Source organism: Mya arenaria, chromosome 3, assembly GCF_026914265.1.
Source record: "Mya arenaria isolate MELC-2E11 chromosome 3, ASM2691426v1".
In the NCBI taxonomy this organism is placed as follows: Eukaryota; Metazoa; Mollusca; class Bivalvia; order Myida; family Myidae; genus Mya; species Mya arenaria.
In genome coordinates, this window is record NC_069124.1 from 15,731,327 (window position 1) to 15,751,160 (window position 19,834).

A 19,834-nucleotide genomic window follows, 5' to 3' on the forward strand; every position below is an offset into this window, starting at 1 on the left:
AAATATTTTACACAAATCAGTCTGGCGTTTCATTGCGGCATCATTTTTGATATATATCGGCTGTTTTTTTTGCGTTCAAATGTAGTATGTGGAATTCGACCCAAAATAAACATTGTTTACACTTCTGACCTTGTAAGTTGAATGCGGGGATTACGTCATCACGCGCGCGCTCATTTGCATGAGACCCTGTAAGGATTTTTTATTTTTCATTATGCCTTGCACTATCGGACGACATTATTCATCTGTCACTATAAAGTATAAAACCGGTGTTAAATTATACAAATAGTTTAGAGAGAAATATATGTGAAACAACCTAAGAACAGCGAATTTATGGGGTGTGCGATTAATTGGTACAGTAGGGTGCTTATTTTAGCGAAATTATAGGGGTACTTTGCACGTGGGAATATTCGGAATCCCTATCTATTCTTAAGAACAAATTACACAGTTTTTGTCGGAAGAGCCAACCTGTCTGAGTGTAAAGTTTTATCGTAATACGTAGCTATCTTGTGTCAAAAGTAACATAGGAAAAACCTCCGTTTCCGGCCGAAATGGGGTAGCTAACCAGTACAGTTGTATTTCTCGGTAAGAGTTTCTTTTAAGTAACTTCCCTAGGTCAAAGAAGGTATGCGAGTTACAATCTAAATAAAACATACACGTATTATGCAGAAAGGTATGTCTTAGTTCATTATATTTAACATGTTTTAATTACTTTATGAATGAACAATATCGTTAAAGAAGCCGTGAAATATCGGTCATAATTGCAGTTACACTGATTGCGACTAATATAATTTATGCACAAAATACAGAAACAAGCTCAGTAGCAAAACTTGAAACATATACCCGGTTTAATGGCACTAAGCCTAGAAAGCTTGTTTTCAATACCTTAAAGAAATAATGCCAATACAATCTTATGTATACTGTATGCGAAATATAGAACGTCTGAAATCAACAACCATGCATGTACAATAAGGATATGAATATTGACAATGTGTCACGAAACTGCACAAAGGTTAGCAGTTTTTCTCAGCCATTGCATTTGTTCTTACAATGGAATGCTGGGTCACAACATACTCCATATAGATGTAATAATGATGTTAGTTCATATGCCTTATATTTCTAGGAGTGAAATGAAAACACAAATTTAAATTCTGTAATATTGTTTTAGACTATGGAATGTTTGTAATCATCTGTTGGCAAACCAATTTCGTATTAGGCCACACCAAATTAATAACTTGTTCATCGGATTTTCCGCACCTATATCTTCAGAAAAGCATTTTTTTTTCCTCTCTTGCGCCTGCACCATCTAAAAAACAGTTATTTTTTACGAGCGCTAATTTGTTTAGTAGAATGTAGCCTTTTACCGTGTAAGCACCGGCTAGTCTCAATCATGCAGCCGCTCTAATAAGAGTCAATAAACGATACATTCGGAACTCCTCCATTTTATCGAAAATAACCTCGGATGTATGCCGGTACATCAGTTGAAGTAGTTCGTAAATTTTTGAATAATATCATTCATTAAATGAAGAGTTTAAGAGTTGTATCTATTGATCTCAGTTTAAATTGATTGCCAGTGAAGTGTTTTATTGCAAACAGAGTTAAGTCAAAGTTTAACTGCTAAATAAGATTACTACCCGATCTATTTGCAGCGGACTTAAACGTACCACTTTTTGAGTATGTAAACCGTCCAAATAAATCCGAGGTTGTTTTTGGAAAAAATGGCCGAGGAGCTCCGAATGTGAACGATATATACCCAGATACAAGCGTCTAGATGATCCGCCCGGTTAGCTCAGTCGGTAGAGCGTTGGACTGTTAATCGGACAACCCGGGTTCGATTCCCGGGCGGACCAGGTCACTTCTGTTGTGATTGGTTATGAAATCCTTTCTACGACCATTCGCACTGTACCACTGCCCCTGGCATGTACAGAAGCTGGCAGTTCCTTGCAGTAGTGAAGGCACCTAGTACTGGTTCACCGCCCAGGATAGGTGTGGGTGGTTGAACTGTCACTCCGGGACCCTTCAATGTGCTCACGCCGGGACCCGGAGTATAAACTACTAACACCACCACTCTAGATGATCGAGACTAAGTTGGCAACATGATTATTTCACATCCTGATTCTTGAAAATTACGTGAACAAATGTCAATTCTACCACCATTTTAAATTTGATTAAATTTTGGACAAATGTGTTTGTTTTAATTTGGCTTCAACTTAAAGTAAACGTATATATACTGGGCAAGAATTGTTGAATTTCATCTAGAATGACAGTGATTATCCAAAGTTTGAATTTGGTTCGGACATGTTTGACGGGAATTCGGATGACCGTTACATTGAAAAGACAGTTTCCAATCGGTCATCTATACCTACTACACCTGTCAAGTTAAAAACTTCAGGTCTGTATTTTAACTTCTTTGTTGTTAGCAAATATGATGTATTTTTTGTATAAGATCAGAGTGGTATTTATTTAATGCATATACTATGCATGTACAGTAAAAGAAAAATAAAGTTTGGCCAAAAAAAGCACTACGTTTCTTGTGTTATCATCAAACTGTTTCAGTAATGCATACTACATTATACTACAATGCACATTTATGTATACCCGGTAATATTGCTTATTAAAATTTCAGATTCCTCCAATGCAGCGGATCATGAAATTCCTGTCCCTATGAGGCATCGAGGGCGTGCTCATGGTGGAGGCCGTGCTGGTGGAGGCCTTGATCGCCGATGAGTCAATGTTCATGGACAGTAGGATGACGCTAAAAATTAACCTGACTGACATTCCTATGTGCTTCATGCAATCCAATAAGTTTTACCATTCACAAAAAAAAAACATTAAACAAGCCGGATTGTGTATATTTTTTAAATATTAGTCAAAAAGGATAAAGTAAATGGTGTCAGAATGTGTGATTGGAAAAAAAGGTATTAATCACACTTTGTGTTGCGAAGAAATGTTTGTAGATTTTTTGGATGTTCATGTGTGTATTTAAACTATATATGGAAATCGTTCAAGTGTTAAATATTTATGCAGATTGGTTTTTGTCGATGAAAAAATATTGCATATTCTTGTATTTTCTTGAAATATGTTTGCTATATAAAAACGCAATCAGTAGTTGCCGTACAAAAGAAGTAAAAGTGTCTTTTGTATTTGTATTACTTGTCTAAATTTGAACAAGATATCTAAAAAATTAAGGTTAATCTGCAAGTTTAAAAAAGATAGGCGTTAAATTCTGAGAAAGCCTAGAATCAATCTGGCGCTGACTGGAATTTTCTATGACATATTTGGTGCTGAAATGGTTTACAATACGGTGTAGGATTTTTGTAAAATCTCTTCCAGAACTAAGATGGCTACCAAGGCCAATCGTGTAGTCATTGCAAGAGTGATAGCTGTAGTTTATATTTGATTGCAAATGCCTATATTTATTTTGTGAGTTAAGTCACCTTGTCTAGTCATTTCCATGACATGAGACATGACAGTGTATTTTAATAGAGACTTATTTTTAACCAAGTTGTCCTAAGGAAAAGTGGAAAACCTAGTTAATAGATTTGGATATACCATTGGGCAAGCAGGTGGCTGTGGCCATTGGTGCTTGAGTCCAGGCTTTAACTTAGCCATGCATCTACCGGGTATAGGGTTTTTTGAAAAAAAAATTCAAAAAGGTTTAAAAAACTGGAAAACTGTGGTTTTGAGTTCTTTCATTTATTAAATATTTTAAGGAAATACATTTGCTTGATCTCAAATAGCATTTGTTTGATCTCAAAACTAATATTTGTATAGAATTATCTTTTAGTGTTATCATTTTTTCACTGAATGTTATCCTTGTACTGTTTACAATATCATTGTTTAGTTAATAAGTGAATAAAATGTGAGCAACAGTGAGTTAAATGACTATATATATTTGTTCGCTCTTCGCTCGCTCCTCTTTTTTGCTAAGTGCAAAACAAATATTTTTATTATTATTTCGCTCCCTCGCCCCATTATTTTTTGGAAAAAATCCGATAAACAAGTTATCAATTTGGTGTGGCCTTACTACAGTAGATACAAACTACAAAGTTTGAGGATGATTAATATGGACCGAAGTGAATCCTTTATGTAGCATACTTAGTCCTCACGCCCAGTCCGTAAACCTGCGCTAGGTATTTTTGTCAGTAAGGTTTACATTACATTGCATAAAAGATGTGTTTATTGGTACTTTAAATGGCAGAAGTGTTGAACAGGGGGTAAAAGCATGATTTCTTTTAATGCATTTTATGCAATGTTTTATGTCTGAAATCATCATGTATTATATCCATGTATAATGTACATAGCATATCAGAATATGAGTTCAATAGAGATAGTATACTATGTTAACACATTAAACACAATGACCTTTTTTGATATTTCCAAATGTTTTCATTGTATTAATGAATGTACATATACACTTGCACTGGGCCTGAACAGTTTGGATTGATCAATGCATATCAACAAAGAAAACACGAACATTGGCACAATCTAGTATTACTAGTCACCGTGTGCACATGATGCATAGAGATGCCAAATTTACAAAATACCTGGGTAATAATTATCGTCAAAATGTCTTGTTTATATGAACATTCCGAGGAGTAAGATGCGAAATAAACTTCGCTGTGTCTCGTCTTCGTGTCCTGATTGACAGCAAAAAGTAGATGTGGGAAACAGGATAACGTAGATATCCGTTTGAAACAATATATTGCGCTTAATTTGCCAGTCTGAATAACTGAATTTTGGAAAACGTTTGGTAAATGCTCAATTTATTTTAGTAAATTGTTTATTTTGTAAGAGAGTATAACATTCGAATAATTTTCTGATTATGTACACCAAATTTGGGTAAAAACCAACATCGACAAAATAACGCCAGTTTTATGTTCGTACATATATAACTTCCGTTCAGATTTTAGCCTTTTAATTATATTTAACTCGTTCTATAAAAGTTTAATCCAGGCCTACATTTACTTTAACAATAAACGTGAATATACTTTCATCGAATTATTATTCTAAACTTGCTCAACCGTTTTTTTAAACCACAAACGATTAAAGGAAAGTATGCGATATAACAATAATTGCATGTTAACACTTTTCATGTCAATATTCAGGTTTCCTAGGGTGCATACAGCAGTCCTATAAAGATGTCTGGTGTAACCTATAAAGACATCAAGAAGGCGAATCAATTTTTAGAGGTAAATAACCGTAATCCATGTTATCTTATAATATCCTTCAATCTATGTTTTACTCGTTATTGTACGGTTTCCAGTGTTTATAATGACATATCGCCATGTTCACAGTATTTTAAGTCGTATATTGTTTTTGATGTTAAACGTAAATATATCACAAGTTTTTATGCATTTTTTGTTAAAATTGATGTGATGTTATAACTTGATTCATTGTATTTGTAATTGTTCTTCCCATATGCTAAAAAACCTTATGCTGTTGCATTTGAAAAAACGAGATATTTTCATTCAAAAATACCTATAGATCTATCAATAACATCAGATTGTTCGAGATGAACATTTCTGTGTAGGAAAGTTATTTGAAAAAAAAGTAAGAGTATGTGCAAAAGAAAAAGATGGGTAGTGTATATACAATTAATGTAAATATAAATTGTCAATCTTGTTTAAACATCACCAAAATCAGTAGTGTCCGTGACGCACTATGTATACTACATACTACCGTAATTATTTAAGACTATCAAATGTTTCATCTTGAAAAAAATATTACCGTGTTTAAAGAACATCTTTGAATATTCATTTCATTAAACTATTCACATATTTTTTTCTGTCAGTGATAGTCAAAATACTGATGCAAAACCAGTATGTAGTGTCCGTGACCGTGTGGTGTCCGTGCCACAGCCAACGGCCTTTCGTTCTTATTTTTTTTTTAAGTTTTCAATGTGATATTCAAGGTCTTCGCCAAGTGATCACAAAAAGAACTATTTTTACGAGTGTCACAGATACGTGTGAAAAGATAATTTTCTGTGATCATGAGCACTGTATTATTATAAAGAAACTACGTGTATTTTGCAACATTTAAGACAATCGTATCCAAGATAATTTTGTGTACCTTTTTGTCAAATGAATTTTAAAATTAACACATAATACTCTTTTCAAAGGATGCCCTTAGAACACACATCGTGCTTGATAGAAATTTAGAGTCGGCGCAAAAGGTGTTTCCCGAAACCAAGGGGAGAGAGGGATATATCGCAGCCACGGGTCAAGAGGGATTTCTCTTTGCAAAAGATCAAGAGGGATATGTCACAGACATAGTGCGAGGTAGAGTCCAAGGCTATAGGAAAACACCTGTTGGTAGATACCAAAACCAATGGCAAGAGCCCATCACGATTTACGGAAGAAACAACCCGGATTGGGAGGTGAAGCTCAAGGCTTCCTCATTTGTTGGTAAGTAACCATTTCTGGGCGATAATCCGATGTTTTAAGGATGAAGTTATAATGACATTAAACTGTGATCTATACAAAGTGTTTTCCTGTATTAAAGTCATGTGCGATGTAAAGGAGTTGATAAAACTTTAATATTCATGCAGATAGAATAAACACTTTAGAGGAATATCTAACGTTTTGTAAGGTAAGTGTTCAACAGTTTAAGGATCAAACAAGTTGTAAGAGAAATGATTTGTGTACAGATAAAAAAAAGTAAGGCTTTACCAAAAGAAATCCAATAATACCTGCGTATTGACAATATTTGCATTAAAATGTTTGTGCCCCTTTAAAAAAATTACAAGAAGGCAAAAACTGCCTCGTTACCTTAGTCGAGCAACTCGAGATCAGAAACGCATTACACATAACAAAACTCATATAACCCAAGGGCTTTTCACTCAAAAATGTTGAAATAGGAATTTCATCTATCTTTTTAACATTTGGAACTTAATCTTTAGCGCTTATTTTTCAATACCGAAAGAAATTTTATGATCCGGGAAATAAAAGTTTAAAACGTACAAATGCTGTTTTGAAATTTGCGTTTAATGATCTTTAGCGTTTTTTTTATTGTATATTTTCGATTTAGCTTTGCAAATATCATCTGAAACCAAATTAAACCTATTTCAGGAGACATAGACGTTGATAATATGGACTGGTTTGAGTCTCGGGTAGTAGTCGATTTGGTAATGGACTTACTTCAGATAGAACTGCGCAGTCAGGCTAAAAAATATGAAGGTCTCGTTATCAACTGGTACGTTCGACAGGGTAGCTCTCGAGAGGGATTGAAAGTTGTCAAAGCTGACGAATTTGACGTAATGCTTGAATTCCACTTTGACGGGCTCGACGATCGTATTAAACAAATATATGTCATAGATGGGGATAAACGGATGTTCATTCCGGGTCATTGCTATTTGGAACTGCGTGATGTAACAATCGAATTATTGAGAAAAAATTACGCAAAGTTGTATAAGAAAGGAGTATTTATAGAAAAGGAAGGAAAAATCTTCCTAAGCTCCAAACATCTTCACGTGCAGATTTTCGAATCAATGGTAGATTCGGCTGTAGAGAAAATGAATACAGAGATAAAAATTCACGATATATTAGAAATGAAAAAATGCAAGTTTGCTTTGAAAAGAAAAATGAATCCTCCCTCAATCAATTTGGCTATAACATTTAAAGCGGCTGAACAAGTTTTCGACATTGGACCGCTTAAAGACAAAGACATGGACTTAGATTTTGTTCCTGCCTTTTTGCTACGACATGATCAAACTACCAGCTATGAAGGTGAACTTCTAAAATGTCCGATACATGCGGTGTGCAAGTGGGCAGAAGAAAACAGCTTGAAAGCGCTCGAAATTGCAGATCAAACCCGCATTTGGGATGTCAAATCAACAGGGTACGAGAAACACATACTAGATGTAGCTCGTGAAGATGAAAGGAAACTGTATATTCTGACCGCGCTCAGAATCTTGAAAACTTATTTTGTAAAAACGAAAAAGTATGCGAAAGAATCGGGTTGCGCACCTCCACAGATTGTTACAGTGCTGAAGTCCTACCACCTCAAACAGTTGGCCTTCTACCTTCTCAACTATCTCTGCCACAAATACCCACATTTCGTAGTAGACGGTGTGCAAAAAGCGCTGATGTATTTCATAGACGCCATACGCGTCGCTCTGAAGGAAAAGCACCTGCCTCACTTATTTTTCTCGGATAACAACGTAATTGAAACAATGCTGCCGGGATACCCACTGCTGCCTGGTCCAAAGCTGAGGTTTGATCTATTCAGAAAAATACCAAACGATTCTCTTATACAAGCATTGTTTTCACTGGAGAAACACCTCATACCTAATTTGGGCTTTTCAACAGGAGGTGACAGTGATTATCACGATCATGAGAGGGCACGAGTTCATCAGGACTTCAAAAGCACAGTGTCAGGATCTGATTACTTCTAGGCATTGTCGTTATCTTATGTACGGCGTGCTGCAGCTAAACAAACAACGTTTTAACGTTCGGCACTAAGATGAATGACTGCCTGTTATTTTCTGATATTACCTCATTAGAAGTTTTTTTTATGGAATTTTATGTTAATGATGATTAACATAATATACTACTAAAAAACTTGTTGATGAGAAGTACAATTTGCGTTTACAATTACATTCAGTTATAGCAATTCATTATAATTCAAATCATTATGTTAATATGAAAATATTGTATAAAGTTTGTAACAATACAAATGTTGTTTAGATAGAACTGTTTTTACTAGCCCTTAAGAAACCTCTTAAAGATGCACACTTACTCCCAAACATGATTTACAACAATTTATAGTATTGTTTTGATATTCCAAAACAAATGAAAACATGTCAAAAACAATGATTCTTATGATACCACGTTTAATTTGAAAGAAATGAGCATAAAATATGGTATTTCTACCTTATGAGACTATAGTTAACCCCAGTAAATTTTTAAGCATTTACTAATCATTTAATATTTTTGTTTTTTCTGTTATTAAATACACAGTTACAATCGTGTTATAAGTAATTAATATTTTCCATAAATGCATTTTTTAGTTAGTAGTAAAAGGTTGATCTGTCAAAATTGATGTTTGTTATACTTGTGTATGTATTGATTTTGAATAAGTGTGTCACTTTTACATTTTGAACACTCGCTTTCAATAATTCAATCTATCTTTCTAAGGCAGATTACAAATTAATAATTCTGATTGTGATTAACTATAAAGAAGTTAAATTCAAAGATGTCAAAAGGAATTACTCGCGATGAAAAAAACCCGAATCAATGATGAAAAGCTGATATATATTTATTACTAGCTAGGGATATTAGATTCATAACTGAGCCTTGTATATTACATAAACAACATATTATGGGACATAAAGGTATTTATGTAACTTGCTAGGAAACTGAATTCATTTTTTGGTTAAGTCAATTGTTTCGTGTAAACGACACGCATAGCAATTATTTGTTTCGCGGTCTTTCTTCACTTTCTTTAAACTAGTAGGGGAACCAATCAAACTGTTAGGTGGACATCACGTGCTCTTAACAAACTTAATTGAAATCGCAATCGTCAGTATATCCCTTATATATTAACATTGAAAAAATATTGTACTTGTTAAAGAGCATTATCGAAGGTCGTGGGTTCTAGCCTCACTAGGCACATGTTTTTAGTTTATTTCATGCATATTGCTGAAAGAATAGAAATTATTTGTGAATGATTACTTGATCCTTTCACTCTGATTATTTTTACAGCAGACAACTCGAGACTACTTTTTCCATTTTTGTTAGATTTGCGTCCCTTGTCTTGAAAAAGTACAGGTAGAGTATACATGTTTGTTATTGTCTTAAATGCAGCAATATTATGAAAATAATTATGTAAACAACATTCAGAACGCCAGAGAATAATAACCAACTGGAAATAAACAACAATAGAAAGAAAACGAGGTAGAGCAATTAGGTTTAAACCGTAGATATGGACATTAGCAAGAACACATTATGATTAAAAAGAACAAACAGCGATAGAAAAGTAGTTTATGAGTTTTTATTGTCAGAAAAAATATTCAAGAAATATTTCATTCATATCACCAACTGAGTTTAATGAATGAGTGTGTCAGTTTCTCTTATCTCGTGTTAACACCTCTCGTGAAAATACTTTTTCTGTGACCACGATCTTACACTGAAAACAGCAAATATCCGCTATGTCTCTCAAATGGACAAAACAGATATTTTTACCATTTTACTATTTCAGAACGATTTAGGCCAGTAGCAAGTCTCGAAGGCAACACATTGTGCTATCAATTAATATATACAGTATATAGTCTTCAAGATACAAGTTTATCATACATGATTGCTTTATTTCTAACTAACGGGACAAGTACACTTTATAAATAGTAGATATGCATGGTACCCTTTTGTTTCACAATGCACTAGGGCCTTCAGCTGATGGACGGGACGGAATATTAGTTTTAATATATTTATAGTTGACACTTGTTTGACTTTAACCCGCGCACCAATACGACAGACGCGTAAATTGGAATCAATTCTTTATTTATAACCTGTCCATTTAACCTATCATTTTCAAAATTGAGCCTTAAAGCAACTTTTGTACATATCGATGTAATGTTGATATACTTGTGATTTTATTTTGTAAAAAAGTAAATACAATATAAATGTGTCATTTTTTCTCTAAAAATATAACACAAAATGTATCGGTTTTTTAAAAATATAGTCGAGTTTCGATTTCTAAAAATATCATTCAAAAACGTAATAACGGCGATAAATATAGCAATGGTATAATACGTCAATATTATTGGATGTCGGCTGTATAAAGCATAATTATCAATATTCAGTGTTTGATGAAAATTGACTATTATTTCAACAATGTCTACCGGAGTAAATTGCGAGGACATCATACGGGCCAATGATGAAATAACGGTATGATTTATTGTATATGATGACGATATAACATAATTGAATCCTTAGTGAATTGGGTGTGTTCCAATACTTTTTACGGACATTGACTAGACAAAAAACGTTATAACTTATATTGAATACATTGAATACAAAAATGGTGGTGGTGGAGGCATATTGATGTGTCTTTGTCCATCAGAGCGTACGTGTGTCGTGCGTTCGCTTGTTAAATTGTGTCGCTCAAAATACTAAAACTATTTCACTACAGTTAAGAAACTTTGGTGGACTGTTTTTTAGGTCATTACGTTGTGAACCTAGGGTATCGTTTCCTGCTGCACTTAGAACATCAGGAATTATAACTCTTGATGTAGCAAATATTGGCACTTATATACTTGTGTCCCTTAAAACTCACTAAATTATCTAAAATCATAAAGCCTTTGAGGAATGTTAATGGGCTGATACATGTAGAATTCGTTTCCTGCTGCATTTAATAAAACCAAAGTTACTTCCTTGAATATTCAGTTTTGGACTTATGGTAGCTCAAAATTCCATATATTTCACCTAGAGTATTACAACCCACTGATGTAACGTAATTAAGGTAATGAAGTCGTGCACCTGGGGTTTTGTTACGCGTTGTATTTCATAAAACCAGAGTTTTGGCCTTTGAACTAACAAAAAATGCCATTTCTGGACGTCTGACGCTTAAAAGTCCTACATTACATGACCAAAGAAATGAAAGCTAAGAGGAATATTGTTGTAGTGATAAGGTTGTGCACCTGAAGCTTTGTTTGCCGCTGCACATATATCTAGTTCTAGAGTTATGGTCCCTGAATAAGCATAACATGCATTTGTGGGCTTGAGTGGCTCAAAAAGACAATTTGTGTAACCTACAGTCATATATTCTTTGGGTAATATTGTTTAGGCGATAAAGTTGTGAACATTTAGTTTTGTTTCTCCAAAAATATTTTAATGACCAAAATAGAAAGCATTCTTTATTTCTAACATTTTCACTTAACCTTTCATTTCTTAAATTGGACCTTTGAGCATGATTTTAAATATGGCTGCAAAGTTCATATAAAAGTTATACTATTTGTACAACTACAATATAAATGTGTAACTGTATTCTAAAATTATCACATAAAATGTGTCAGTGAATTTAAAAAATACAATTGGGTCACGATTTCTGAAAATCTATTTCAAAAACGCAATAGTAGCGTTAAGTACAGCAGTGATATCATATCATTATAATCAGCAATATTCAGTGTTTAATGAAAATTAATACTTATATCAACAATGTCTACCGGAGTAACTCGCGAGGACATCAGACGGGCCAATGATGAAATAGGGGTATGATTTATTGTATTTTATAACGATAAAACATAAGTGTATCAATATAAATAATCTTCTTTCCTGAGTGCATTGGGTGTGTTCCAATATTTGTGATACGGACAATAAATAGACAAACAACGTTATGACTTATACTGAGTACATTGAATTAAAAATGGGGTTGGTGGAGGCATATAGATTTGAACTTGAATTGGCAAAAATGGCACTTCTGTACTTGCGTCTCTTAAAAACACTCTATATTACCTAGAGTCATGAAGCCTAATTGTAAATGGGGTGATATAGTTGTGCACATGGGGTTTCGTTTCCCGCTGCACTTTTTAAAACCAGAGTTATGATCCTTGGTTTGTCTAAAAGTAGCATTTCTAGACTTGTGGTAGCTCAATATTCCATAAACTTTTTCACCTAGAGTCGAAAAACATTGGAGGAACGTTTTTTGGCTAATGAAATCATGCACCTGGGATTTTGTTTTCCGGTGCGCTTAATAAAACCAGAGCGCTCGGCCAGTATTCAATATTGAGCGTACCCTTATCCTTAGACATGCCTCAGTGATTCCATTCAGCCTATTGGTCAGCTAAATATATAGGCCAATCAAAACATTTCGTTTCTTATCTTAAATGTAATCAAGAAAAGTTGCTTATTGAATACGGCCCCTGGCCATTGGAATAGCAAACATTGGCATTTCTTGAATTGCGGAAAAATCCAAAACTATAGGACCAAGAGTCATGAAAGGTAAAGTAAATGATGTTTGGGTGATGAAATTGTGTATCTAGGGTATCCTTTCCCGCTCCGCTTAGTAATACTCGAGTTATAGCCTTTCAATTAGCAAAAAATGGAATTTTGGGACATTGTCGATCAAAACTCAAAAACTATTTCACCTAGTCATGAAATTGTGAGAATGTTGTTCATGCGATGAAGTTGTAAACTTTAGGTTTTGTTTTCCGCGTCATATAGTACAACAATAGTTTTGGCCCCTGCACTAGCAAACATTGGACGGTTTGAACTTGTGTGGCTCATGACTTCAAAATTATTAGTCATACACTCGTTTGATCTTTCAAGGAATATTATAATTTGGTGTTTTTTTAACTTGTGGAACTCATTATTTTGATGTACATTTGGTGAGAATGGACAACCAAATGGCCCTTGCTTTTGTAACAAACGCCAACGCCAACTTTCTTTTTCAAAGAGATCTGAAATCTCTTTTTTTTTGTCAAAAACATTCAAAGCAAAACTCGCTTTACCTGGACATTTTCTTTATAAATGTTAATAAAGGAGTTTTATAATAAAAATAAAAATAATGAATTATCTTCAAACCAAAAGACACTTATTCGAAATTAATTGCTCAGTGGATCTTTTGTGTTATTTTAACATTTTCACCCTTATTATTTGTTTTTGTACTCGATATGACCACTTAAATGAACACACAGTGGTTACGTTCAACAACTTGTAATTTCTTATAAGAAACGTTATTTTTTAACCTTGTCGTATGTCAGGTATACAAACGGGGCCTTCTCCCCGTATATGATGATTAGGGTCTTGAAGTAATTTAGTGGTGTCAGACCTTATATTGTACCAGTTATTTTATATTACTATTCAATATAGTTTAAACACTTTTTATTAACAATATTTTAAACGCTTTTTTTTAAATACAGTGATATCCGGACCGATCGACCTTATAAACAAAGCAACACATTAAAGTGTTGAAAGATAGAAAATGACCAAATAGTCCATGCCAGTATAATTATAAACCCTGAAGGGTCTTTTATAAATCAGATTTTGATATTATTTTGATTCTTAAATATGGAAATAAACTTATGGATTGGAAATAATTTTCTTCATTGAATGAATGCAATAAGCTAACACTCATCAACTGTTAACACTAATGGGCTGATTGTTTAGATGTTTGTTTAAGTATAAACGTTGTAAACTTTTATTTGCTTTAACATGTTTATTTCCAAAACAATAGTAGAAATCACGTTTGATTGTCTATGCTGTGAACCCTTTTCTGTTAGAAGCTCATAACAATACAGTATTCGTTATATATTAAAACAGCTTTAATTGCAGTGAAAATGCCCCTGGTGTTTGACTTGATCCAACGACCGTCGGTTTATTGGCAATGTGCTTTACAAACCAAGTTTACTTGTTATTCAAGTCCGAATCTAGAAATGTTAAATCATTCAATACCATTTCAATCATCGAGATAAACAAAATATTTCGTATAATACACCTAGTAAACCATGGTTTTTCACTTCCTTTCATAAACCAGCATCAGTCGTTAAGCCGTATTGGATCATCGTTTATAAATGTGTTTATGATATTGTTTGAGCAAGGGCTACACAGTCAAAGCCAGCAAGAAGCAAGCCCTGTTTGCAACAACCAGAACCAATGGCAGAAACCAATCACCGAATATGGGTGGAACGACTCCCAATGGTTGGACAAACTGAAGGCTTCGCCTTAAAGGGAAAATCTAGTAAGTTTTTTTTTTATCTTAATAGCAAATATGTACGTTCATGAAGGGCTGGTGAACACGTTTTTGCCGGTAAAACTATCTTCTTTTACATGTAAAATGCTTCATTATATGTTTGAAAATTACATAATTTTAATAATTGTGTATAAGTAAGAATATTTACTTTCTATGTGAAATACTTGTTTACTGGTGCGGTGCTTTTATTTAGTTGTTAGCATACAGGTCCGGCCATTCAGAGATCCTTGTTTGATTAACTGCGATTGTTTGCCTCATTTTCTATTAACGTATATTTGATATCGACAAATAACTAAATCCCTGGGATAAACCAAGTTAAGACCAACTAATGTTGATTATGTTTCGTTTAGGAAAAATCGATTTTGACCCAGCTGATTGGGCAGAATCGCGACATGTGGTTGACGCAGTGATGGAACTCCTCCTGACAGAACTGAGGAGTCAGGCAGAAGCGAACTATAAAGGCCTTCGTATCGACTCGTACGTTAGACAGGGTAGCTCGCGAGAGGGAATGAAAGTCATAAAAGCCGATGAATTCGACGCAATGCTTGAGTTTCATTTTGATGGGTTGGAAAGTAAAATTGAACAAACGGAAATCAAGAACAGCGAAGGCTTTAACATTCAGGGACATTGCTTTTTGGAAATTCGGGACGTTGATATGGCTTATCTGAGAGGAAGATATCCAACATTATACGCTAAAAGCGTATTTGTCCAATTTCCTGGAAAAAAATACTTGAGCTCCAAAAATCTTCACACTAAAATCTTTTAGTCAATGCTTGATACAGCAATCGAAAACATCAATACAGCGATCGACCATCACAACAGAATCACAAGTCAAATGCCAAAATTCGGTTTGCGAAGAAAAATGAATCCACCGTCTGTCAACGTTAAAATCAATTTAAAAGGGGGTGTGACGTACGACGAATGGGGCGGTATTAAAACATCCAAGAATAGGGAAATTGATTTAGATTTTGTCCCTGCCTTTCTGATGCGTCGTGACCAAACCACTAGGTACGAAGGGGCATTGCTGCAATGCCCGATACACGCCATATGCAAATGGGCAGAAGAGGACAGTCACAAAGCGCTTGAATTTGTCGACCAGGACCTCAAATGGGATGTTAAGTCCATTTGATACGAACGAAATATCCTAGATGTTGCTCGAACAGATCGGAAAATGCTGATTATTCTGACTGCGCTCAGAATCATGAAAACCTGTTTTGTGAAGACAAAGGACGACGCAAGAGACTCGGGGCGTTCTCCTCCGCAGATAGTTACAGTGCTGAAGTCATACTATCTCAAACAAGTGGCCTTCTATCTGATCATGTATCTTTGTCATAAATACCCACACTTCGAAGTACACGGTGTGCAAAAAGCCTTGCTATATTTTCTTGACTTGATTCGCATCGCCTTGAGAGAAAAGCATCTGCCGCATTTCTTTTTCTCCGACAACTGCAAAACTGAAACAATGCTTCCGGGGTACCCAATGCTGCCTGCTCCTAGGCTGAGGTTTGATTTGTTCAGAAAAATACCCAATGATTCACTCACACAAGCTCTTACATCTTTGGACAACAATATCGTACCGAAACTTTTCTTCACGTTCGGGATAGATGACGATATTGAAAGAGACCAAGTTCGTCAAAACTTCAAACGCACAGTTACCGGGTCGGATTTCTTCTAAACATTGGAGTTAACTATATGTGAGTCAAAGGCTGAATAGAATGACTGCATGAATTTTCATTGGAAAGGTAGAACTGCTCTTGCTGTGATCGATGGTTTTGTGTTTGATATAAATTGTGTAAATTATTACATAAAGCTAAAGACGTTATTATTTCGCACTGATGCATTGATTACTGTACCTGTTTTTGTGATTTCATATTCCCCTGATATTTCAATGTTATGAATTTCTGCATGTTGCACTGAAATTTCTTTCAACAAATGTTATGTACATTTTTAGCCTTTATACAGGTTCATTTATATTGCAAAAGTCGCCGGCCTAGTATAACATGTATATAGTGACATGTTTGTTGCCCGGTGTCTTTGCCTGTTCCGTTACATTTTTATGTCCGCTCTCTGTCTTAAGCATTTCACATGTAATATTTTCCAAACCTGATTATAATTTTTTGGGCATACTATCTAAAACAATACGATCAACAGCCAGACGCACTACCAAGTGAAGTGTTATGTACCTCGATTGGTGAACAATTTACCAAAATCACCAGGAATTGCCAGAATCATCCTTTCCCGCTCGTTCGTTTAAAAGAAAACAAATTTCATTTAAGGTATAGTGGTTATGTTGTGATTCTTACTTATATCGACGTGATATCATTTCCGTATTAATTTTACTTGAAAATAAATTTAAAATAATTTGGTATTATTGTTTTAAATTATTCCGGATATTACATTTATGCAATGCATGTAGCGCAGGAAATGGAAATTACTTGCTGTATTCGGCTCGTCACCGCAAATGAAACGGAAACGTCATATGCATAATACATAATAAAAGACTTCAATAAATTACGTAGTTTTTCACAGCGAATAATACGTCAGTATGAATCATACATGTTACATAATAACAGTCTACAATAAGGTACGCTGTTTCTCACAACGAATAATACGTCAATATGAATCATACATGTTGCATAATAACAGTCTACAATAAGGTACGCTGTTTCTCACAACGAATAATACGTCAGTATGAATCATACATGTTGCATAATAACAGTCTACAATAAGATACGCTGTTTTTCACAACGAACAATACGTCAGTGGGAATCATACATGTTGTATAACAATAGTCTTCAATGAGATACATGTTGCATAATAAAATTCTACAATCTTCAACTAATTGTGTCTTATGTTATGCTGTATATCAGATGCATATTTAAAACATATATATCTCTTAATAAATAACCGCTCACCTGTTAATTAGTTTCATGTAATTGTAAATATTTATAGTTTAATCGATCATGTTTCAATAATAAAAGTCTACATTATAATATGTTTGTTTTGCAGTTAAAGAAAATGCCATTTAAACCATACATATTTCACCAGTATTAAACTAGACTAGTCTAACCGTCAACAAGAAATAACTTGAAACAAAAGTACAGGCCAAACAATTGTTACACCAATTTCCATACACAGCAGGTGGTGCAGTTGTTTTTAAAATTTCTTTAAATAATAACACACGGTAATTGTTTTATTTCTCAAATACCATGATGACAGTCTCGAACCTTTGTTTATGTTATACCAAGATCAAAAACACGGAATTAAGTGTTTTGCTTCGTTCATGGGGACTTATTACTGCTATCCTCAATGTCAGTGCGCAAACGTCTTATTGTTATTGCACTTTGTTGTTTCACTTCTCCAAATACTTAGCTGCAACAAATGAAAATATTCTGTTAATACACAAGCATTCATATTAAATCACCGTAAAATATGTTAAAATATGCCATTGTTTCTCTTTAAAATATGAGTAATATATAATATGAACGATACATTTCTATAGTATGTATAATGATACAAGTCATACATTTTTTATTATTTTTTTAATAAAATATTTTGTAAATATATTGTAATTGTAACATTTAAGACTTAATTATTGATTAAGTGTAAAAAAACACCATCCGGATTAAGTTTGCAAATCCGGATTTTTTGCAAACCTATTTTCTTTGTTTTCCAACCAATGTTTTATTGTTTTGTATCATTGAGATGGGCTCCGTCATACACATACAACACATTTTTGAATTACTCATATTTTATTTAGAAATATGATATTTTGGTATTTATATCCAACCTTTTCAATGGGAATCAAATTGCATGGCATTTAATCTTTCTTTAAAAAAGGCATGAGAGGCAGTGCATCTAAACAACCCGATGGGAAACTGTTTGTTGACCGAGGTTGTTGCCAAAGTAAACAGTATTCCTGTTGGTTGGCTTGATAGATGTATCCGGTATGGTCAATATCATTGGGTATTTATAATCATACATATAACAAGGAAAGTGTCCTTCTAACCTATACACCTTCATCTTTTTAAGAAAAAAGAAGATTTTGACGTTATAATAATGATTTTACTGTGGAGCATTGCTATTACTGATATTGTTGATAACAAAGATGATTTTGTTGTCGACCTATAAGAATGCTAGATAAGTTACTAAAATTTATGATCAAATGAAAATAACATCATTGGTGAAAGTCATCTTAAAGTTAAAATTGCATGAATTGTTTGCACCTTTAACGTGAACAGTAATGTACGAAAGACTTGTATCTATTTTAATTTATCATATGGGAATAAATGTTGAAAAATTAATCATATCAACACATACTTATAACCTTAACGATTTATATATGAAGGTTGCTTTGCTGTTAGCAAACATACATCAAATTATGCAATATAACAAGCTGAGTAGTTATCTAAACATTGTAAACCATTGATATTTTGTTTAGCACAATCATTACCCCTACAACGAAGGTTCGACGGGAAATGAACGTACAAAACAATGAAATAATTAGTAGTGCAACAGTTGATCCGCATAGGAGTCTCACTCAAGGAGACCAAGAAAAAAATCCGAACACAAATCCGGCCATCACAACACCCTCCTTTATCCTTGTTGTGGGCAAGTCCACCAATCATGGATTAAAATTCGTAAAAGCGCGCCAAGAAAATAAGGTAAAAAGTTCGCCGAACGTCTTGCATGGAAACTGCCATTTTTGATTAGCTTTATACCAAAAGTAATCACAATCAGTTTCTAGATCGGCAGCAACTCCTCTTTAACAAATTAGATCACTTGTAATAGTTCCATTTTTTACAGGTTTAACAATTTGATAGGTAAGTCGTCCATCCACAATGCCCTTATCTATATTTGTTTAGCAATGCTGGCTTATATGACCACCGATCATTATGCAAAGAGTGACATAGCGACGTCTAAATTCTTATACTAAATGAACATCAGTCAATAGGGAAACGACTGGTAATGTAACAAATAGGTTCTTATATTAATGTGTCTTGAAAATCAAAATATTGCTCATCTATAACATTCCCTTTTCTATGTTATTATTTCCAAGTTACATATCATCTTATGCACGTGGCCTAGATAGGATATGTGAAGTACTTGACCTTTGTCCCTTTTAAAACGTTAAATTGTAACCAATTTC

At 34.1% G+C, this 19,834-nt stretch overlaps 2 protein-coding genes across 5 annotated transcripts; both read left to right on the forward strand.

Annotated features, from left to right (window-relative positions):
* The first annotated feature begins 554 nt into the window (after positions 1-554).
* Positions 555-8,674, forward strand: LOC128228394 (uncharacterized). Of its 3 annotated transcripts, none has more exons than XM_052939693.1 (4): positions 555-582; positions 5,106-5,189; positions 6,119-6,404; positions 7,068-8,674. In XM_052939693.1, exons 2-4 carry the CDS (start codon positions 5,139-5,141, stop codon positions 8,390-8,392), a joined length of 1,662 nt encoding a protein of 553 aa, XP_052795653.1. In that variant the 5' UTR covers positions 555-582; positions 5,106-5,138; the 3' UTR covers positions 8,393-8,674. The 3 variants fall into 3 exon arrangements, with proteins under 3 accessions (XP_052795653.1, XP_052795651.1, XP_052795652.1); XM_052939691.1 differs by lacking the exon at positions 555-582 and adding an exon at positions 609-670; XM_052939692.1 differs by lacking the exon at positions 555-582 and having other exon boundaries at positions 4,410-5,189.
* A 2,083-nt stretch (positions 8,675-10,757) lies between these two features.
* Positions 10,758-17,032, forward strand: LOC128226879 (uncharacterized). Of its 2 annotated transcripts, XM_052936981.1 has the most exons (4): positions 10,789-10,883; positions 14,268-14,321; positions 14,534-14,673; positions 15,036-17,032. In XM_052936981.1, coding segments are annotated over exons 2-4 (558 nt in total). In that variant the 5' UTR covers positions 10,789-10,883; positions 14,268-14,319; the 3' UTR covers positions 15,452-17,032. The 2 variants fall into 2 exon arrangements, with proteins under 2 accessions (XP_052792942.1, XP_052792941.1); XM_052936982.1 differs by lacking the exon at positions 14,268-14,321 and having other exon boundaries at positions 10,758-10,883.
* Positions 17,033-19,834: the final 2,802 nt, after the last annotated feature.